Source organism: Paramormyrops kingsleyae, chromosome 5 (assembly GCF_048594095.1).
Source record: "Paramormyrops kingsleyae isolate MSU_618 chromosome 5, PKINGS_0.4, whole genome shotgun sequence".
NCBI lineage: Eukaryota > Metazoa > Chordata > Actinopteri > Osteoglossiformes > Mormyridae > Paramormyrops > Paramormyrops kingsleyae.
The window spans coordinates 33,991,061-34,010,420 of record NC_132801.1 but is presented as its reverse complement, the minus strand read 5'-3'; the positions used below and the strand labels follow the sequence as shown (position 1 = coordinate 34,010,420).

The 19,360-nt window shown below is 39.6% G+C and overlaps 1 protein-coding gene across 3 annotated transcripts in view; it reads right to left on the bottom strand.

Annotated features, from left to right (window-relative positions):
- Positions 1-4,899: 4,899 nt before the first annotated feature.
- kcnj12a (potassium inwardly rectifying channel subfamily J member 12a) overlaps positions 4,900-19,360 on the bottom strand; it is a 33,857-nt gene continuing 19,396 nt past the window's right edge. For all 3 annotated transcript variants that reach the window (XM_023819230.2, XM_023819228.2, XM_023819229.2), the window contains one exon: positions 4,900-10,737. In XM_023819230.2, the coding sequence (XP_023674998.1) occupies positions 9,310-10,605 (1,296 nt within the window). In that variant the 5' untranslated portion in view covers positions 10,606-10,737 and the 3' untranslated portion in view covers positions 4,900-9,309. The remainder of the gene's footprint in view (positions 10,738-19,360) is intronic.

The following is a 19,360-nucleotide window of genomic DNA, read 5'->3' as shown; positions in this document are numbered from 1 at the left end:
CCTCAGATGAATAGTATGGTAATTATTTCTAGGAATGAATGACCATGTCAGGGTCAGCCCCTGCTGTGGTCCTTCCGTGTCCCTGCCCCGTTTGACCAGCAGGCATTGCTGGTCATCCCGTTCTTCATGTTTGTCTTTGAGTTTCTCCTGTTACCTGTCTGGCCTTGTGGCTCAATGTGTAGAGCATGTGGTTGTCTGTGTACCTTTCTGTCTTGAGTACCCTTCCGTCCTATGTTTGAATCCTGCCTCCTGTTTTTGTATTTTGCTCCCTAGTGTTTCAGTTGAGTTTGTCTAGTTATTGTATTTGGTGATTTTGTATATGGTTCTTGGTTTTGTTCCTTGTGCCCTCTGCTTGTGTCTTTACCTGTTTAGATTCCCCAGTGTTAGTTTCTGTTTCCTTGGTTAGTTATTAGTTTCCCTGTTTTCAGTTCCTTTTGAGTTCATTAGTTTCACCTGTGCCCTGTTTCCCTGGTTTTGTTAATCAGCCTCACCTGTCCTGTGTTAGTCTCGTTACCCATTAGTATTTTAGTTCCTGCCTGTGTTCAGTTCCCCAGTGGTTCATTGTCTATGTCTAGGTTGTTCGTGATTGCGTGTTAGTTGATTTGTATTGCTTGTGTTTCATGGTTTGTTTCTGATATTCCCCGTATTAGTTGTGTAGTTAGGTTTTGTTATTTAATTTTGCTAATTAATCCCTTTTTGGTTTTTGACCCTCGTGGTCCTTTTGGTTTCTTTGTGTTTGTAGTTTTTCTGTCTTTTGTAATAAACCCTTTCTGTTCCCTGAGCCGCAAGTGGGTCGTCCGCCCATTTTTGCGCACCATGCCGCGCTCCCGTGCCCGAGCCGCCTGCAACCGTGACAGACCATCCGGCTGTTCTTCTTGAGCAATCCAGTATTCTGTAAATAGTAAAGGAAATTAAGTTTTATACTAATTAATTGTAACCAAACAAAGCTGTATAGACAATCACATCGTCTGTTATACGATGGTTTCATCGCTCTCGCCCCCAACGGCTGGATGGACATCCAGCCACTTTCCTGAGGATGATGGCCAACACTTGCCTGACAGAGCTTGTGGTGTGGGCCTTTGGTGCTTTCTTCAGGTCATCAGGTGGGTACCCCCCTTCACCAGTGTTTCGTCAATTAACCCACAACACCTCCAGAGGGCTTGACAGCTAACCCCAGTGTCCTGGGGCTGCCCCCTCGGCCCCTCCGGCTCCACAGCCACTGCTCAAGATGACTCCTTCCTACTTAGTGGGTTGTTCCAGCGCTCACAGCACTTTAGCCACAGCCATCTAGATGCAGTCTCAGCTCGTTTAGTGATGTTTGACACTAGATCAAGTAATATTAAATTAAAAGAACAGCACCTGTAACACTTTTTGTTTAACATTTGGTTCAACACACTTGCAGCCGCATTTGGTTTAAATTCAGTTCCAAAAACCGAGTGGCACATTATGACAACAGTGATGTTTGACAACAGTCAGAAACATCAATAATGTGTCATTAATGTGCATGACATGTGTCATGTCATTCTTATGATGGTTACATGTCACCCTTATGTAGACTGCTTCAAGTAAAGTGTTACCAAAATGTGTTTAGTCCTCAGCCAAAGAGAAACTATTAATTAAAGCTCAGCTGATATGAGACCTACACACAGCCACCAGCAACGGAGCACCAAAGGTTCTCCACCAGCCAAACCAAGACAATGATGACAACTTTCCTTCCGTCATACTCCACGCTATACTCAGAGGGAAGTCCCAGCTGGGGAAATGATAGCAGGTCTTTGCGTTTCCAGTTTTCAACAGCCAGCATTTCTTTATGTTGCTTCCCATTCATGTCTAGCGTCATCTCACTGTGCCCAAATGAAACTCAGAACCATAAACTCTACAAACAATTGATTTGAGTTTTAAACATGAATTGATGTGGGAGACCAAAAGCAGAGTGATTCACTCACTGGAATATCATTAGAGAACAGTGCTTGACTTAGTCATCTTCTTAACCTTAAGTGAGTTTAAGCGACATCATCAGGTCAATGCAGGCCTAATTTAGAGGAGCCCTTGACATCTGGCATCGATTCGCTGCTGAATCGAGGGTCATCATATGTGACCCATCTTCCAGCTGATGCAAATGCTCTCGAATATAAACAGGGCACAAGGCAAGTCTCCGGGGAGTATCGTTCCCTCCGCTCAGAGTTAATCGTGACTGCATTTCTTGACACGTAAATCAGTGCACTGCTGCTGAGTCCAAATGTAAATCACTTGACTACAGCACTATGAAAGAGCCAAATATCCTGGCATATTTAAGATCAATACAACCCATTACTTTTGAAGATTTAAGGCAGGCACCCAAAGACACCTGACCATAGTGTCTTCAGGTACAGAACACAGTAACTGATTGTATTACAGATAATTCCCTTGCTACAATAATCAGCTGTGCCCGTATGTGTGAGACAGTCCTAAAATAAACCAGCCCTCAAGAATACACTTGCTGTTGCTGTGTAACACCCTGATTATGTTCCCCTTATAAAGCCTTGATTGCAGAGAAATTGCCGGCTCCTCTGCCACATTGTACAGCAATCCACAGCTGTGCTCTACATGAGTGATATTTATCCCATGTGCATCAGCGTAGTTTATGCATAAATGTTGCCGATCAGTGTTTGTCTCTGAAATCTGGAGATTAGTATCCATGTGGAGAACCAGAGCCAGTTTCATGTTATTGTCCTTCATGGTTTTCACAGTCATTTTCATGTGCCCACACGGCCGCTGTCATGACAAACGACAAGAACATGCATCTCCCAGCATCTCATCTCTTCTAATTATCTCATTTAAATATAAGTTCTGCCCTTCATTCCATTTTCCAGCAGATATCACTCTGCAAAGCCTTAGCGGAACTGGTATCATCAAAGATGCCAAAACATGGATTTTTAAAAAATAAATAATAACAATAATTGCATTAGAACATAGATCTTTGTACATGAGTTTAAAAATAGAGTTCTTTATAGGTTTATCTGTCCATCAATCTTCTAACTGCATACCTGGGCAGGGTCACTGCAAATAATTTTTAAATACCAGATTTAGACTACTAAATTAAATGAACCCAACATGAACATAATGTAAAAAAACTTGGGTATATTTATCATGTTAACTGTGAAAATTGAGGAGGAACATCATTCAAATCTAAGCAAACATGCAGGGATGTCCTGTTCCTCTTGTTCTTGGTCAACGCGTTTGTATATCTGTGACATTCTGCCGCTCGTTAACTTGATTTATTATAAACTCCGCCATGTTCTTAATTAATCAAGTCTCTCACTGAAGACAAGGCCCTTTGCGGCTGCTGAACCCAGCTGTGCCCTCTGAGTGCAGCAGACACACTGCATCACGCTTTGTGGCTCTGCTCGTGCTCCAGGCTGTTCAGATTGACCTGGATACTTTCGCACTTTTCAGTGGTGCTTTATGTCACCCTCCACATCAGCTTAGCGTCTATATTTGGATAATAATAAAAAACACTGCGTCTACTGCTACAATAGTTGCATTTTATATAAAACACTATCTTTTATTTTTAATTAGTACAAGTTTAAATATATTCTGAATGGGAATGACAATGATAATAGCAATGACAATGTGTGGCACACACTTCAAAATCAAAAACAAAATGAAAATCAGTCTAATGAAATGCAGGAAAGATTATTATTAATTTGAATGGTTGAATGTGATTTCAAAATTGCAATTCCAAGGAATGTTTTAAATAAAGGAAATGAACATTGCTGTGAAATTAAAAACAAAACAAAAAAACATCAGGTAATCTGATATTGGCTATTAAATTGCAGCAGGGCCAAAGCTCACAGATCATTGTGACTGGTGCCTTGTTACATTTGTTACAGGGAAAAGTTTATAGTCTTTAGTCTTGTAGCTAAAATATCTACGCAGCTGAGTAAACAAAAGTAGTGGATGATGAAGTTAACTTATGTATGATGGTATGATGGTATTTCCTCATCATACAGTTTTTTTTCTCTCAGTACATCCCTCTAGACACCTCTAGACATGTATTCTTCAGCCCCCAACAATCTGGAAAAACCACATCAATTTTTTTTCCTCCCCTTGGCCAGTGAATTGGGCATGAAAGCAAACATACAAAGATCGCTGCGAGATATCGCATGAGAAGCTGTGGTAAACACACTTGGCGCCCTCCAAACCAACACTGTACACATATTTTATGCATTTAGGACTTAATAAACTTTTTGTGCGCTGTCTGCGGCATTTGCAATGTTCCCAGGAACTCCCAAAGAAATCCTATTTAATTCCTTATGCCGACCCCAGGATATATGCAAACTGTGATGGGAAACGTCGCGATGCAAACGGGTCAGCTGTACCCATATTTATCTCTCCATCCGTCTTACCATTGCAGTGTCTTAAAAATGATGTCCTTGTGAATTAGATCTTTGTCACTCAAATGAAAAAGCAACTTTTCTTATTCCCGACACTCTTGTTTCTGTACTCATTGTTCACTGGGTGTGGATAGTCAATAGCTGTTACAAAAATCTCACAAGGACACAATGAGGTATTGTGTTCAGCCAACTTTGAATATTTCTTCAAGTAATTTCAGAAGTAGTTTGCAGGCAAACTAATACTGTTGCATAAAAAATGAAAGGCTGCAGCAGTTTTGTTTAGCCATTATATTTTAATTGAATAATTTAATTCTCATCCATTAAAATAAAATTAACTAAATTAAAATAAAGCAAAAAAAAAAAAACCCAGTGTCATTTTTTTCTGTTTATAATCTGGGCATAGAGGAAGACTTCTACAGAGGTCAAAGGTCATCCAATCATCCCTTTAAGAGAAATACTGGTTTGTATCACAAGCTTCTGTGCTGAAAGTGAAATTATTAACAAGTAAGACAACAAAAACATCTTTATCTTAGATGTGTACTTTTATGTCATTACAGTTGCCAAGAAAAACCTGTAAAAACCCATCTTTACAAGATGATTTTCCTATCTGATGTCAGGAAAATAATCTATTAGGTATAAAAATAAATAGGTTGATTTGTGTGAATATTGAGCAGGTATCCACATTTTTCACTTACTTTGTGTACCCAGTACATTTGCTTTTAAAGAGTGGGATCAGATTTTTTTAACAAATAAAACTAATAATTTACAAGTCAAAAGCATAATGATTCATACATTCCCATGATGCAGCATAGAAGCTAATGATACATTATTACCATGGTTACATGTAGTGAGAACCACAAACATTCTAGAGAGGCCTCACATCCTATAGTAGGAACAACGGTTTCACACAACAGGTTACAAGAGCCTTCCCAGAAGGCAGTACAAAGCATACAGATTAGGGCGGGAGCAAAAACTCTTTTCACCTTGAGAATATTACCTACGTGTCTTTTTGTGATCTGGAAAGTTACTGTTTGCCCCCCTCATCAGTGAATAAATGAATGATAATGATAATGTACAAACTTTTTGGCCAATACAGATGGAATCCGTTTCAAACGGTCCTTTTTCTTGCCTTCAAACATGTATGATGCACATTTTGTGTTCTTTATTCACAGATATTTATCTGTGGTGCTGTTTTGGGGGCAAAGATGAAAAAAGCAACTCAGTTTAAGTGTCTAGTTTTAAACTATGTGCCTACTCGTTTAATAGCTAGAAATTATTCTGACAGGTGGCAAAGAAAACGCAAAATGATTACCCAGGAGACAAACTTAGGATGTCAGACTAGGACACACTTAATGTGATCTAACAGTTCACCTATGACCAGGAGCCTGTTGATTTATGTAGTGAAGAATCTGTCATTGGTAAAAATTGTATATCTGAGATGAACAAAGTGAAGTATGTGACAGGTGTGGGTAAGACAGTGTGAAAAATACTGTGTGAAATGTACGTCACCTGATGCTTCACAGAAGACAACATGCACAACAAGGGCGTAGCTTTGGTTTCAGCATTGATCGGGACCCCCCTTCACACACTGGGCACTCCCACAATATTGACAGGGACATGTCAGTACCCTCCATACCCAAATCTATGCCCTTGCTGTACAAAGTGTAAGGCAGACCTCAAAAATGTAGCCTGTGCCATTACAGAAAAACAAAAGTTTTGAGAAGTTTAAACCCAGTTCAGCATACAGTATGAGGAACAGCAGGCATTTTACAGTAACAGTAATAGTTTAAAAACGTCAAGGTGAGAAGCATTTGTCCTAAAGTACAGAATGCAGAGAGTTCAGCCAAAGCACAGGGTGCATCAATACCTTGCTGCTTTTTCTGATGTGGATAATCAACCCCCCCACCCCAAGACTTCTAATTTAGTCCAGATGAGTCTCGACATTCTGCCCCCTCTGGGATGGCAGCATCCTCAGAATTTCTTTTCTTTTCTTAAATGCCTGTTCAGCAGTTCATATCCTTGAGGAAACAACCACTGCAGAGTGGTTGATTGTTGTGGACAAACATGTTGTGAATGTCAGTGACGAGACCTTTTCAATCTCCAGTCGAACAAAACCAAATGGGTCAGTATACTTGTTAGTGAACAAAGGTGCGTTCCAGTAGTTATTGCTGAGTCTGTCCACTTTCGCTTTGTTTATTGCTTTTCCTAGGCACTACACTGTAGGCTGGGTGGTCTTCCAACACACCATACTTCCGCTTTGTCCTCAACGCATTGCTTTTCTTCTCGGAAATTATATCAACAGAAAATATAGCTAGCTTCTTTGCAGGTGATGAAGTGCATTTGGGCCAAAAATGAATTCACTTGGTTGAAGAGACTTTCTTATAGCTATGTTGGGTTTTGTGTATGGGAAGCACTCTTAGTTGGGGAATGAGTTGCTGAAAATGAGTGGGGGAAAGGTGAAGCCTTGAGGCCTATCATTTAGACTGTACAGAAACAACGGAAGGAAATGTATTCTCTAAAAAATTAAACAGCAACCTCCCTGTCTATCCAATATTTATAACACTTCTGTATTTTGCCCGCAAAGCCCAGTTTGAAATTTGTTTACGAAGGCCATGACTGTTGTAGCATCGTGCATTTCTTGTGGGAATAGCAGAAATGCAATTTTGGGTGTTGTTGGTGATGAAATGATCCAACTTGTAATGAAATTGTGGCCCATAATCTGTTTCCACAAATTTGATTTATGGTGAAGTAATTAGTCTTGTCTTATTGTCATGAATTTTTTTTTTTCTGTTTCCAAGCAAATAAGGTGTTTTTCTCTAGTTGTCTCTAGTCTATTCTAGTCTGAATAGTACACCATTCTAAAGTATATGGCAGAGTGGTCTTATGTTTAATTTTTGTTGTCGGACTTAAAAGGATACCTTAAAGTTCAAGGATGTGCTCTACATAATCAGCAGTTACCCACTATCCTAATCTGCTTAGCAACCCTGTTAGCAAGGATAAGGTGATTTGGGGGGGGGGGGGGGAGTCGGATCTTGGTTCACCTTAACTATGAGTTACATTAGTCACTAAATGTTGATACCACGCTATCGAAAATCTAAGCCATGCAGTCTAAGTCTCACTTTCTGCAGCTTTAGAATTTAGAATTCTCTACTAGGTTATAAAGTCACAAAGGAGTCAGACCAAAAATGAAATTTCTAAAACAAAAGAAGCCGGATACTGCCACATATACCGCCGTGCCGAGCGCACTTCCTCTCATCTGGTTTTTACCCGCCAGCCTTCAGGATGGGTTTCGCACCATTCTGCTGAGACTCAGCTATCCTCTCCACGATGCTGGCTGACAGTCGTGGTTCCCTGGACGTTTGGCGTTCGGCCCATGTCCATGTGCTTTAAGACAGGCACCACCGATCAGTTAGATCAATATGATCTGGGTAAGTAGAAGCTTTGTCCATAGAGGTGCCTTATGTCCTAATCCCACTTATGTTCATATCCGGAAAATTATGTGACCGTAATCCTCAAGAATGAACAAAAGACGCTTATTCTCCACATCAGTACTCTTCATCCTCACCTCATGTTTTCCTATTGAAAATGTCCATGGTTTTTGATAATTTAATAATGCTGTAGTAATTATTGTAATGCATTCATTATTCCATCTAAATTATTGGTAATTACTCATTGCTAGGGCAATATTGCCCCAGGAATATGCTACAAAATCGATTTGTTTAACTTCTGAGTATTTCTGCTTGGTGTCTTGCAGAGGAATCTGTTAGATAATATGTAAAGTCAACACTTCTTCAAGAACTCCTACCTTCCAATAAAATTTCTGATGTGCATAGATACAGGTAACAAAGTGACGGACGTAAAAACAGTTTAATAAACTGTAATCTCTCAATTCGATAATCTCAGTTTAATTTGCTTCAAGTGGAGAGGATGTAAATAATATTTAATACATACATATGAATATCACTGCCATGCATTTACTAAAAAAAGCTGTCATTTTCAGATAAGTGATTTAATAGTTATCTTAAAAATGCTGTTTTAGGTTCAGTATTTGTGCGCCTTGTGTGTGACTGTTTGATGACTGCGTTTTAATGACGTAGAGTAGTTTCTGCTAGTAACCTAAAATCAAAGAACCGATCAGTCTGGGAAAACAAAGCAAAGTCACTGAGAGACTGATGTAAATGTGCAACATACATAATGTGATGATCCTCAAATAATAGTGCAAATTAGTGCTGAGTCTTTGATAAGTTGCCAGACGTGTCTTTTTTCCTTGCGGTCGTTTTCGCCACGTAGCAGCTTGGTGTTTCACCTCAGTAACAACGACACTATGCCACCCCACACTTGCATTATGCGGCTCATTTACTGTCAGATGCAGCAATGCACTTCCAAGGAATTTTGTCACTGGACCTATGGACTTGTATGTGAAAATCCAGATTTTCTATATGGCAGGTGTGGGATTGCACCCCTTCCACTGGCAGTACTACGGTCGTTTTGTACCAAATAGCAGGTTAACATACCAAAAGACTTATGTTTTTAAATAGATTTGTTCATAATAATGCTTCACACAAAATATTACTTATCTAAGCAGTCTATTTACACCCTAAGTCTGTGATTAACCCATCTGAAGATGGGATTTTAAAATATTTTGTCGTGTAAAGCTTTCAGCTTGCTCTACCATATGAAAAAATTCAAGTTTTTATAAGAATTCCTCTCTGATCACTCTTTGACTAGGATGCGTTCTGTTTTCACTCACGTTTGTCTCATTTTTTTTCCTTTTGCTTTGAGATTGAAAATAAGAGCTATTGTCCCTTGACTTTATAGCGCTATTACAGTAGTTATGTTTTCCTATGGCACTTGCATTGTTCTGCATTTATTCAGTGAAATAAAGCATTTGAGGAAATGCAATTAAAAGTTGATGCCGGGTCAAAGGCCGAGGTCAAATTTCAGACTCTCTCCGGAATGGCATATGTTCCATTCCTAAGGTGGCCTGTAGCCTTTCAAACTCTTGCCGGCTGTTGACATCAGGACTCAAGTCATCCAGTGCCCTGTCAGTGTCTTCCTCATCCTCCTCATCCCTACTCATGAAAGCAAGCTCATTCTCATAACAGAAAGAATTTGTGGTAGGGACCAGGAACTTGTTTTCAACCATGTCCTTGGCACTGCAGCGCGGGGTCGACGGTACCTCATAGGTGTTGTGGAAGTGGGAATAGTCCACTTTGTACTGATTTTTCTCCTCAAAGAGGACAGGTTCGAACCTATGACCCCACAAGATCTCTGTGGCCAAGTACGAGCTGCGTGCTTGCGTGGTCATTGCCGTGGCCTCCACCATCCCTTCGAGTATGACCACTATCTCAAAATCGGCCGTTTCCAAGTCCTGTTTGCTGATGCCAAAGAGCGGGCTTTCTTCATCAATCTCATGGAGGATTGTTATAGGGGAGACCAGAAAGATACGATCTAGACCTTTATCAAACCCAACATTAATGTCTATTTGGTCTAAAGGTATGTATTCGCCCTCCTCTGTGACCCGAGGCTTTATCAGTTGCGCTCTGACATGGGCTTCCACAATATGACTCTTTCTTAGATTCCCAACTCGCCACATGAGGCAGAGTTTGCCATCTCTCAGTGCGATTACAGCATTGTGGCTAAAAAGTAGTGTCTGGGCTCTCTTCTTGGGCCGGGCCATTTTTGCCATGATTGCCCCAATCATGAAAGAGTCGATTATGCAGCCCACAATGGACTGGAACACCACCATGAAGACGGCCATGGGACACTCCTCTGTCACGCAGCGAAAGCCGTAGCCAATAGTGGTCTGAGTCTCGATGGAGAACAAGAATGCCGCCACGAAGCCGTTTACCTGGAGCACACATGGGGTGAAGTTTTCATCCCCTGCAGGATTGTCCAGGTCCCCGTGCAAGAGCGCGATCACCCAGAAGGCTAACCCGAATGCCAGCCAGGACAGCACAAACACCAGGCTGAAAACCAGAAGCATATACCTCCAGCGGATGTCAACACAGGTGGTAAATATGTCGGCTATGTAGCGCTGGGACTTCTCGTCCATGTTGGCGAACTGAACGTTGCACTGGCCATTCTTCTTGACGAAGCGGTTGCGGAACCTCCGGCGGGTGTGGATCTTGCCGTTGCCAAAGCCATTCACTCCCGGCATGGTCGTGAGCCGCAGTCCTTCCTCCTCTGAAGACACGATGCTGTAGCGCTTGTTCATGCCCACACTCATGCCTCCCTTGTAATCCGAACGACAGCTGACAACACGATTCAGAGCGAGTGAAGACGGCTAAATAACATTTGTATCCAGGGCCCACTGGGAACTGGCTGGGAACTAATGATGGGCTCCTTACTGGTACCTAACCTGTGGAAAAAGCAATACAGGGCAAATTAATTACATCCGCTGGTACATCTTACAGTCACAATACTTTGCAGTGTATATTTTATTATTTCAAACATTTTAAGATATTTACAAAAAAACATTTGACTTTTCACTTTCGTGTGAAAAGTGTTATTCACACGAGCCTTGTGAATTATGTTGTAATACAGATGCAGTTGCATTACTGTATAATTTTTAAAAGGCTGGTATATCAAATATTGCGTAAATGACTTCGAGTTCTAGTCTGGCACTGTCACACTTTTAAATATCTTTAAATTACTTCCTGTTCTTTATTGCTTGAGTAAATAAGCTTAATTGCTGTGCTGATGCTTGTAGGCTGAAACTGAAGGGTTAGGGTAGACTAGTAACTTTAGACCCAGTACTTAACCTGCAGTGTAGCTACATGAAGAGTCTACTTCTATATTTATAAATATCCTACTTGTTCTTGCTAAAGATCATATGGAAATGTAATTTGCTGTCCAAATATTTTATATATTTCATTGTATGTTTTCTCATTTTTTGTAGTGCAAATATAAGAAAACAATAAACAATTGGACACAAAAAATATAATTAAAAACACATGGCAGAAAAGTGAACTTACAGTATTTTAGAGGCAGATAATGCCTGTAGTTCTTTAACAGAAAGCCAGAGAAGCATTTAATGTGGAGTCAGTTTGCAACACGGTGTTGAACTCATTTCATTTTGGCTCGTTTTTTTCACATGGGCTGTTCTTCATCGAGAGTTGAGAGAATTATTTATCATATAAAAATATGGAGTGTGAAAGCTAACTGCAATTAACACTGTCCACTTGGACTCAGATAACAATGGGAATCTGTGCACTGGATCTGAATCCTATTTTAGGCTACATGACATCAGCGGGGTTTTTTAAAAATTGCGTAATATTAGATTTGTTGCTTTAGGCACTATAGTCTGTCCTCCCTATGAAACATAAAGTAACCTCCTGCGTAGTTCTGATGTTAGGCTGTGTGAACGGAATTGAACAATGTAAACAGTAATAATAATAGTGTTCTTCATCGTCCCACTGAGATGCATAAGGGTGCTGCTTTGTTTGACTGTTACTGTTACTTGATATCACTGCTGTGCTCTTAGTACGGAGTGTGAAATTTGAGCTCTAAGCTGTTTCGGGCAGAGCAGTATCATCATGTTTTAGTTCTTTGCAAATAAAAAATAAAAAATGAATGACAAACGGTCATGAGACGTGTCCACCAGATAAATTTGGATATGAAAATGTGCATATCACTCTTCATACAAATAAGCAAAATCTAAACAGGGATTGGTAGCACAACTAAATGTGATTTCATGTTGTTCTATGAATGTTTTTTTATTCAAAATGGTACAATATGTGACCAGTGCCTGAGGAAGCCCTTGTCCTGAAGGTCTCAGTTTATTACAATAGCATAAAAGAATTAAAAGTAATGTAAAATTCACAATTACTATGTGCAAATGGGTTTGTGAATAATTTCAAAAGTTACAATTAAGGAATGATTTAATGTACTTTCTAGTAAATTGAACTTGTATCTTGAATTTTTGTCAACATTGTCAGACATTTTTTAATAAAACAATTAAGAATTATTGTCGTTAAGTAAAACACTGAAAACCTCTTCAACACTTCCTTGTTCTTCTTAATGCTATGAGGCCACTCTAGATACGGTAAGTTTTTAATACTCTTTTCATTTCATACCTATTTATTAATATGTTGCGTGTCACAACTTTAGCGTGTCAACACCATAATCAATGCAATGCATTGAAATGCAAGATTTGTGTGAAATTTTCTGTTCTAAAGGCTTAATCTAAGAAGATTATAGGGGTCACAAGCACCTAGGGATACACAAGATGGCTCCTGTGAGAAACACATGTGTTTGAAGAGAAAATATATTTTGTCAATCTGAATTTTAAAAGGTGATATGATTCATTTGAAAACAGGTGTGCATAATTAAGAGACCCAAGAAGTAGTCAAAATATGTGGCATGTTAATTTAAAATTATTTTATAGACCTGATGGTGCTGGCAAAAATCCAGTGCTGATCCAGCAAACATGTAATTTCTGAAAAGATGTTACAGCTGGAGGGTTCTTTCAAAACCTCATCTATGAAAGATTGTCCCTGATCTCAAGAATCTGATACAACATAATCACTGGTATAACATAGTCACTGGTATAACATAGTCACTGGTCTAACATAATCACTGGTATAACATAGTCACTGGTCTAACATAATCACTGGTATAACATAGTCACTGGTCTAACATAATCACTGGTATAACATAATCATCACTGGTATAACATAATCACTGGTATAACATAATCACTGGTATAACATAATCATCACTGGTATAACATAATCACTGGTATAACATAATCACTGGTATAACATAATCTAAAGTGGAACTAGAAGGTGTATGTTTTAGTACTGCTGGTAAAGAGCTACTGTGTTACGCGTAATCTGGCTGAATTTGGTGTCGACATGCCTGGAATACAGCATATTTGCATGTGACACATTTGTTTTGTTTATCGCAGGGTTCTGTTCCCGAGACCACTGTGTATGATTAGTTTTGTTTGTAATTCTAGCTAAATTATTTAGATTTTTTGATTATAACATTTAAGAGATGGGCTTTTTTGACACCGAAGTGTAAAAATATGTGCACAATTTAAATAAATAAATAGACAGATAGACAAACAAACAAACGAATGAATGAGACGTGTACACTTACTGCCACTGTGTTTCTTAAAATCTTTGTTTTAAAAGATTAGAGCCTCAACATTAAGTTAGATAAATAGCTAATGGAAATGATGCCTAAACTGAGCAGCACAAATAGTTGCAAAATGTCTTTTATGTGGATTTTAAAAATTATTTCTGTATTTGCCTTCATGTGCCTCTCCTAGCTTGCTCTCTATCTTCTTTTCAAATCACCTGGGATCACCTGCCCCTCAAAATTTTGGCAAAAAAAAACAAACAAACATCTTACTGCATTGTTAAATGTGTTTGGACCTCGTAGCCTGGTCTGGGAGCTGGTCCAGTAAGCCATCAGAACAGTTTTTTTGTGTTCTTGATCTTGTTTGAAACATTCATTCACATGTAGATATGGAAACTTTCTTTTTTATTTGAAGTAATGTATTTGACCTTAATATGCCACTTTGGTTTTTAAAAAATCGAAACAGACATGACTGCTTAAAACTGTGATTTTTGGCACTTAAATTTATGCATACACATGCATTCATTGTTCAATAATACTCTCAGTGGTTTAAAGAGCACTGTAGTAATTATACAAACACAGGTTGTTTACCATAACTGCACCACATGTGGTAGCCTGAATTGCTGAGCATGCACAGAGCATATGGGCCTTGCACGGCAGTAAACACTGTTGTAGGCTCACACCTTTGGCTGGATAATAAATAATGGCACGCTGAACAATCGCTTTCACCTGCAACTTCACAGTGTGGAATTTACAAGTGTGCCTCAAAATGTCACAAGAGCTCGAATGCTTTACATATGCATGGGTGGAACAAACAGCAATTTTAAATAAAATCCAACACTAACACATTGCAATTACAGCATAATTATAGATGATGAAAAATTAAATGGTGAAATAATTATATGGTGAAATAAAGAAAACAAAACAAAATAAGGAAAGAAAAAAATAAAGTGAGGAATCGGACTGTGAAACATAATTTCCCTAATGAATTCCTTGTGGATGACTTATTTCACTGTACATAAAATGATTAGCATGACATGTAGAATTATAGCTGATATTGCACATTGCATATTGTATATACTGCATGCAGTGCATGATGGGGGATTAGTGCGATCCAGACCAGGTTAAGCAGATGAATTGACAGATGATGCTGTAATCCTTGTATTAAAAGGAATTTTATACTTTCACTCTTTTAGCTTGATGTCCACATCCAAAGCTTAAATACTTATTGCGCTGGACAACGATGCCCATTACAAGAAAAATAATTGAAGGTATTATCAGTGATCATTTCAGTGAATTAGTATGTATAATGAGCCAGTTTTACGCAGTAAAAGGCCAAGAGTAACAATTAACCGGACTGTTGAAAGAAGTCGAGGTAATTCCACATACACACAGGGGAACAGATATATGCTGTGTTAAGTTGCAGCCTCCTTTTATACACAGCATGATGGTCGGATAATAAAGGGACGTGTTAATAGGAGAGGGCAATTAATCAAGTCAATACAAGAGATAATGGAGGAATCAGAACTGATTTAGTTCCACCAGGTATGAATTAGACAAAGCAAATGCGTTTAAGATCAAAGTGGATATTACTGAACTCAATCCCCAGTCCACTTCATCAAGGAAGGGAGAGACCAGGAGCAACAGCAAAGCATCGAGTACATTAATTCAATCTAAAGCAGGTTTACAGGAAAGGTACCTGGGGCGAAGTGGACAGGCGGCCCTGTGTTTTCATTTGGCCTGTGACTAAATATCCTGTAGTATTATAATAAATGGAAGGTCACGTGTGTGTGTCTGTGTGTGTGTGTGTGTGTGTATTTGTATTTATATACATTTATACATGCACACACACCCATATGGGGCAGCATGGTGGTGCAGGGACCAGGGTTCAAGTCTCCGCCATTTTCTCCTCATGTCATCACCGAGTTTTCCCCCCACTGTCCAAAAACATGCTGAGGCTGCCTGGAGTTACCAAGCTGCCCACAGGTGTGAGTGTGCCCTGCAATGGGTTGGCACTCCATCCTGGGTCATTCCCTGCCACGTAAAGCCAGTATCACAGAATGCATGATCACTGTGGTTCCCTTTTCTGCAACGCAAGATGTCCAAGAAAGTCTCACAGATGTACAGCCCAAATTCAGGGGCTGTGCAGATGAATTTAAGCAGAGATGCTTTCTTCCCACTGATGGGTGCAAAATGATAGAAAGAGAAGGCAACTGCGGTCAATGTACTTGTCGTGTTAATATCCCACCTGGTACGATGCAAAGTAACACACACAATCAGACTTCTTAGGGTGAAATTCTATTTGACAGTAGTGCTCTGACTGTGTTGTGAGCCATCTTGCCAAACTGAAATGGTACATAACTGCAGAGGTCCATTTCAGTTCTTCACTTTATGGAAAGTAAATAACGTGTTTCCCCGAAGATAAGACAGGGTCTTATATTAATTTATGCGTTACGGCTTATTTTCAGGGGATGTCTTATTTTCTCATGTACAACAAACTACAGAACATTTACCGGTGTTCATGAACAAAAATCCACATTTATTGAAATACAGACATGTCATCTTCTACCCGTATCTTTCCATGTAAACAATCGAACAATATATTTATTCATTAACGAAAATCTACTGTGTATACATTTATTCAAATATTAAATAAATAAATATTATTTCCTGTTTCCTGTTTACATATAATCACATCTCATTCTCGTTACCATACAATCCATGGGATGGTAACTAGGGCTTATTTTTGGAGTAGCGCTTTTATTGCGAGCATCCCGAAGAATCACGCTAGGGCTTATTTTCGGAGTAAGTATTATTTTCGAGGAAACATGGTAGGTACAATTACTAACCTGACCACTGTGTTTCTGTATTCTATGCTTTCTTACACACAGGGCAGGTTGATTCCATTGTGTCAAAAGTAAAACATATTCATCTAAATATCCATCCATCCAACCATCCATCGCTGCTTTCCCAATACGGGGTCATGACAATGTCTATAAAGATATATTTATTTTGCTCAAATATTTGGCCAGTGACAACATGAAAGAACCAATGGGAAAGTTAAATTTGTCTCTTTAATACAAGCTGTTTGATTTGCCTAAACAGACAGTGCATGCATTGATCAAAAGATTGACACCGTTCATAGCATGTCCCCATATCTAAGTCTGTCCAGAATCCAGGAGTTTTAAAAAAAAAATAAAAAATAATCCTGATCCGTGTAACGTATGAGTCATCAGTGTTGCCATTAGAAAGTGTGATCAACAAGGAGAAGAGGGTCCAGCTCCGTGGTCCACAGCAAACCCCGGCTGGTGCCTTTTCACATTGCTGAGTAATAACCCCATGGCTCAGTTCGGCGGGTGTCTTCAGTCGGCTTAATTTGTGGTCTTTTGCTTTTTCAATTGTTTCCCTCCCTTTCTTAGAAATTGGGATGCCCCCCCTTCCCGTCTAACATCGAGGATAAGGCAGATTAGCCGCATTGCTAACCGAGCCTGTATGACTGTTCTCTTGTCCTCCTACGTATCTGCCGGCACAGAAGATAAACTTTATAAGCGTAAGAAAGCCGCGTTCCCTATCAAACCGCCCACAGTTGTGGGTACCGCCAACGCAATTAGACATCCACAAATTCTGAAACAAGTATTTCTCTACTACAATGAAAGGAAATTCTAAACTATTACCTATTACTACTACCTTAGGCCTAGAATCTGAGAATGCCACATTAATCGTGTTATGCAGTTAAAAAATAAAGTCTTTTTTTAAACATTTTTTATAATTGAAATATGCATCACTGTACCAGTGTGGTTAGTGTGTTAAATAAGCATATTGCGTGTGACAGTAGTCTAGTCCTCCCCTGTACCGGATGGGCCCTCCCAGAATCCAGGGGGCGCCAGGCCCCAAGCTGTCCCACGGTCATCCCCTTCTGGGCTTTGCTACAGAGGAGCCGTCGGAGTTAAATATACCGGCCTGGCAAAGGCCCGCCGCCCAGCGCATCTTTGCTGCCCCGGCAATCTGGCCCTCGGCGCGAACTCCCCCGCGCGCCGCTCTTGTCACAGGATTCATCCTCCTCGTTCAAAAACAAACCTGGCACTCCCCCCCGCCCCACAGCTGAGCTGACATCCCCTCTCTTGGCCGGATCTCTGCTCGTTCTGCCTGTATTATTTTTCCCGCCTGCAAATTTTCTCTCTCTGGATAACCTTTCAAATGGCTTTCAAAATAGCTTTTGACGAGGCAATGGCAGTTTTCGAATTATGGAGCGATCGGTGTATTAGATGGGTTGAAGAAAACAGATTTATTAAATTGACAGAATATTTCTTGATATACTTCTACAGTGTTTTGTTATGAAATCAGTATTGCGGCACTCTTAGCCATTAAAAATGAATTATTATGTCTCCTCCCGGCTAATCCTGCAGCAGGTAGCCTGGAAAAACCAGGAGCTCTATAAATGGAGGCCCCTGGTGCCCGTTAGCTGGATGTCGAACGGTGCCTTTCCCCCAGGTGGGAGCAGCATTCACCTGTTAGCATTAGCGCTGCCACACGCGGTTGTCTGGAAATAAAGCAAACACTTCGCATTTTTCACGGTATGGACTGACAAAATGAAAGCTTTCCTATTGCTTTTGGCTAAAATGGGTTAGCTTCAATGTTTCAAACAATGGCTTCACACATTAAATCGCCTAGTTTCATTGCTACTTTTCATGAAGCTTTGTAGTTTTATTTTTCAGTAATGCTTTACATTAACTGCACTTTCTTAATGCCTTCATAATGCATTCATAGTATATTTATAAGCAGCATGTAAGTATACCTTGACATCCTAATATACCTTAACGGCTTTAACATACATTAAACATTATATGACATTCTTTGTTTATGTTTGTTATTATCATATAATGTTTGTTAGTAATGTCTATTAAAACTGTTAAGGTACAGTATGTTAGGATGTTAAGATGCACTTACATGCTGCTTATAAATGTTCTATGAATGCATTGTTAATGCATTATGAATGTGCATTGAATGTTCTATTTAAGCAATAACAAATGAGAAGGAGTGCCATTGTACTTCACTGAATCACATCTATGATATATTGGAGTACAACCACACTCCTTCTCTTATGTTATTGCTCTTATAAAACAGCTCACCGAGTAGCACTTATAAGTCAACAGTAGTAAGCCACAACAGATATAACACATTGCTTGATTATTAATTGAAACATTTATGGGCCTATACAAAAAAATAGTGCCCACCAGCCAACTGTTGACTGTTGCTATGCAACGCAAACATTCCAACATAGCTCATTTGCTCCCAACTACTTTGCATCACATAATAATTTGCAATATATATTCATATTTTACCACTGAACTGAGGCACATCTACCAAAAGCTCCCCTTAGCAACTTAGCTGAAAGAATTCAGTTAAATGGTTCTGAATGTGTAAGTTGCTAATTTAATTAGCAACTATGCTTTTGGAAAACGTATCCCCTGCTCTGTTTCAAATGAACAGAGGACATGTAAGCTGCATCATTTATGTCAGTGTAAACAGAACCTGGACATGTTCTCTTGTTTATGGGAATTTTCATGTGTTTTCTTGACCCAGTAACAACCTCGGGATTATCGTATCGTTATTGTATGAATAGCGCTATTTGCAAATGGGCGGGCGATCAGCACTGCTTCATGACTCGAGTCAGTGACTCCTGATCTTTTTATTCCTCTTTCAAAGCTCTAAAAATACATTTCGTTTCTTGCTATATATATATATCGTGTATTCCATTTGCCCTCGGAACTCGGATTCGGAGTTTCGAAGCTGGAAGTGATGACATGCACGCTCCAGTTTCTCGGAGATCCGAGAAATATCTCGGATAACGCAGAGGATCCCGAGTTCAGAATCCAAGATGGCTGCGCCCTTTATCA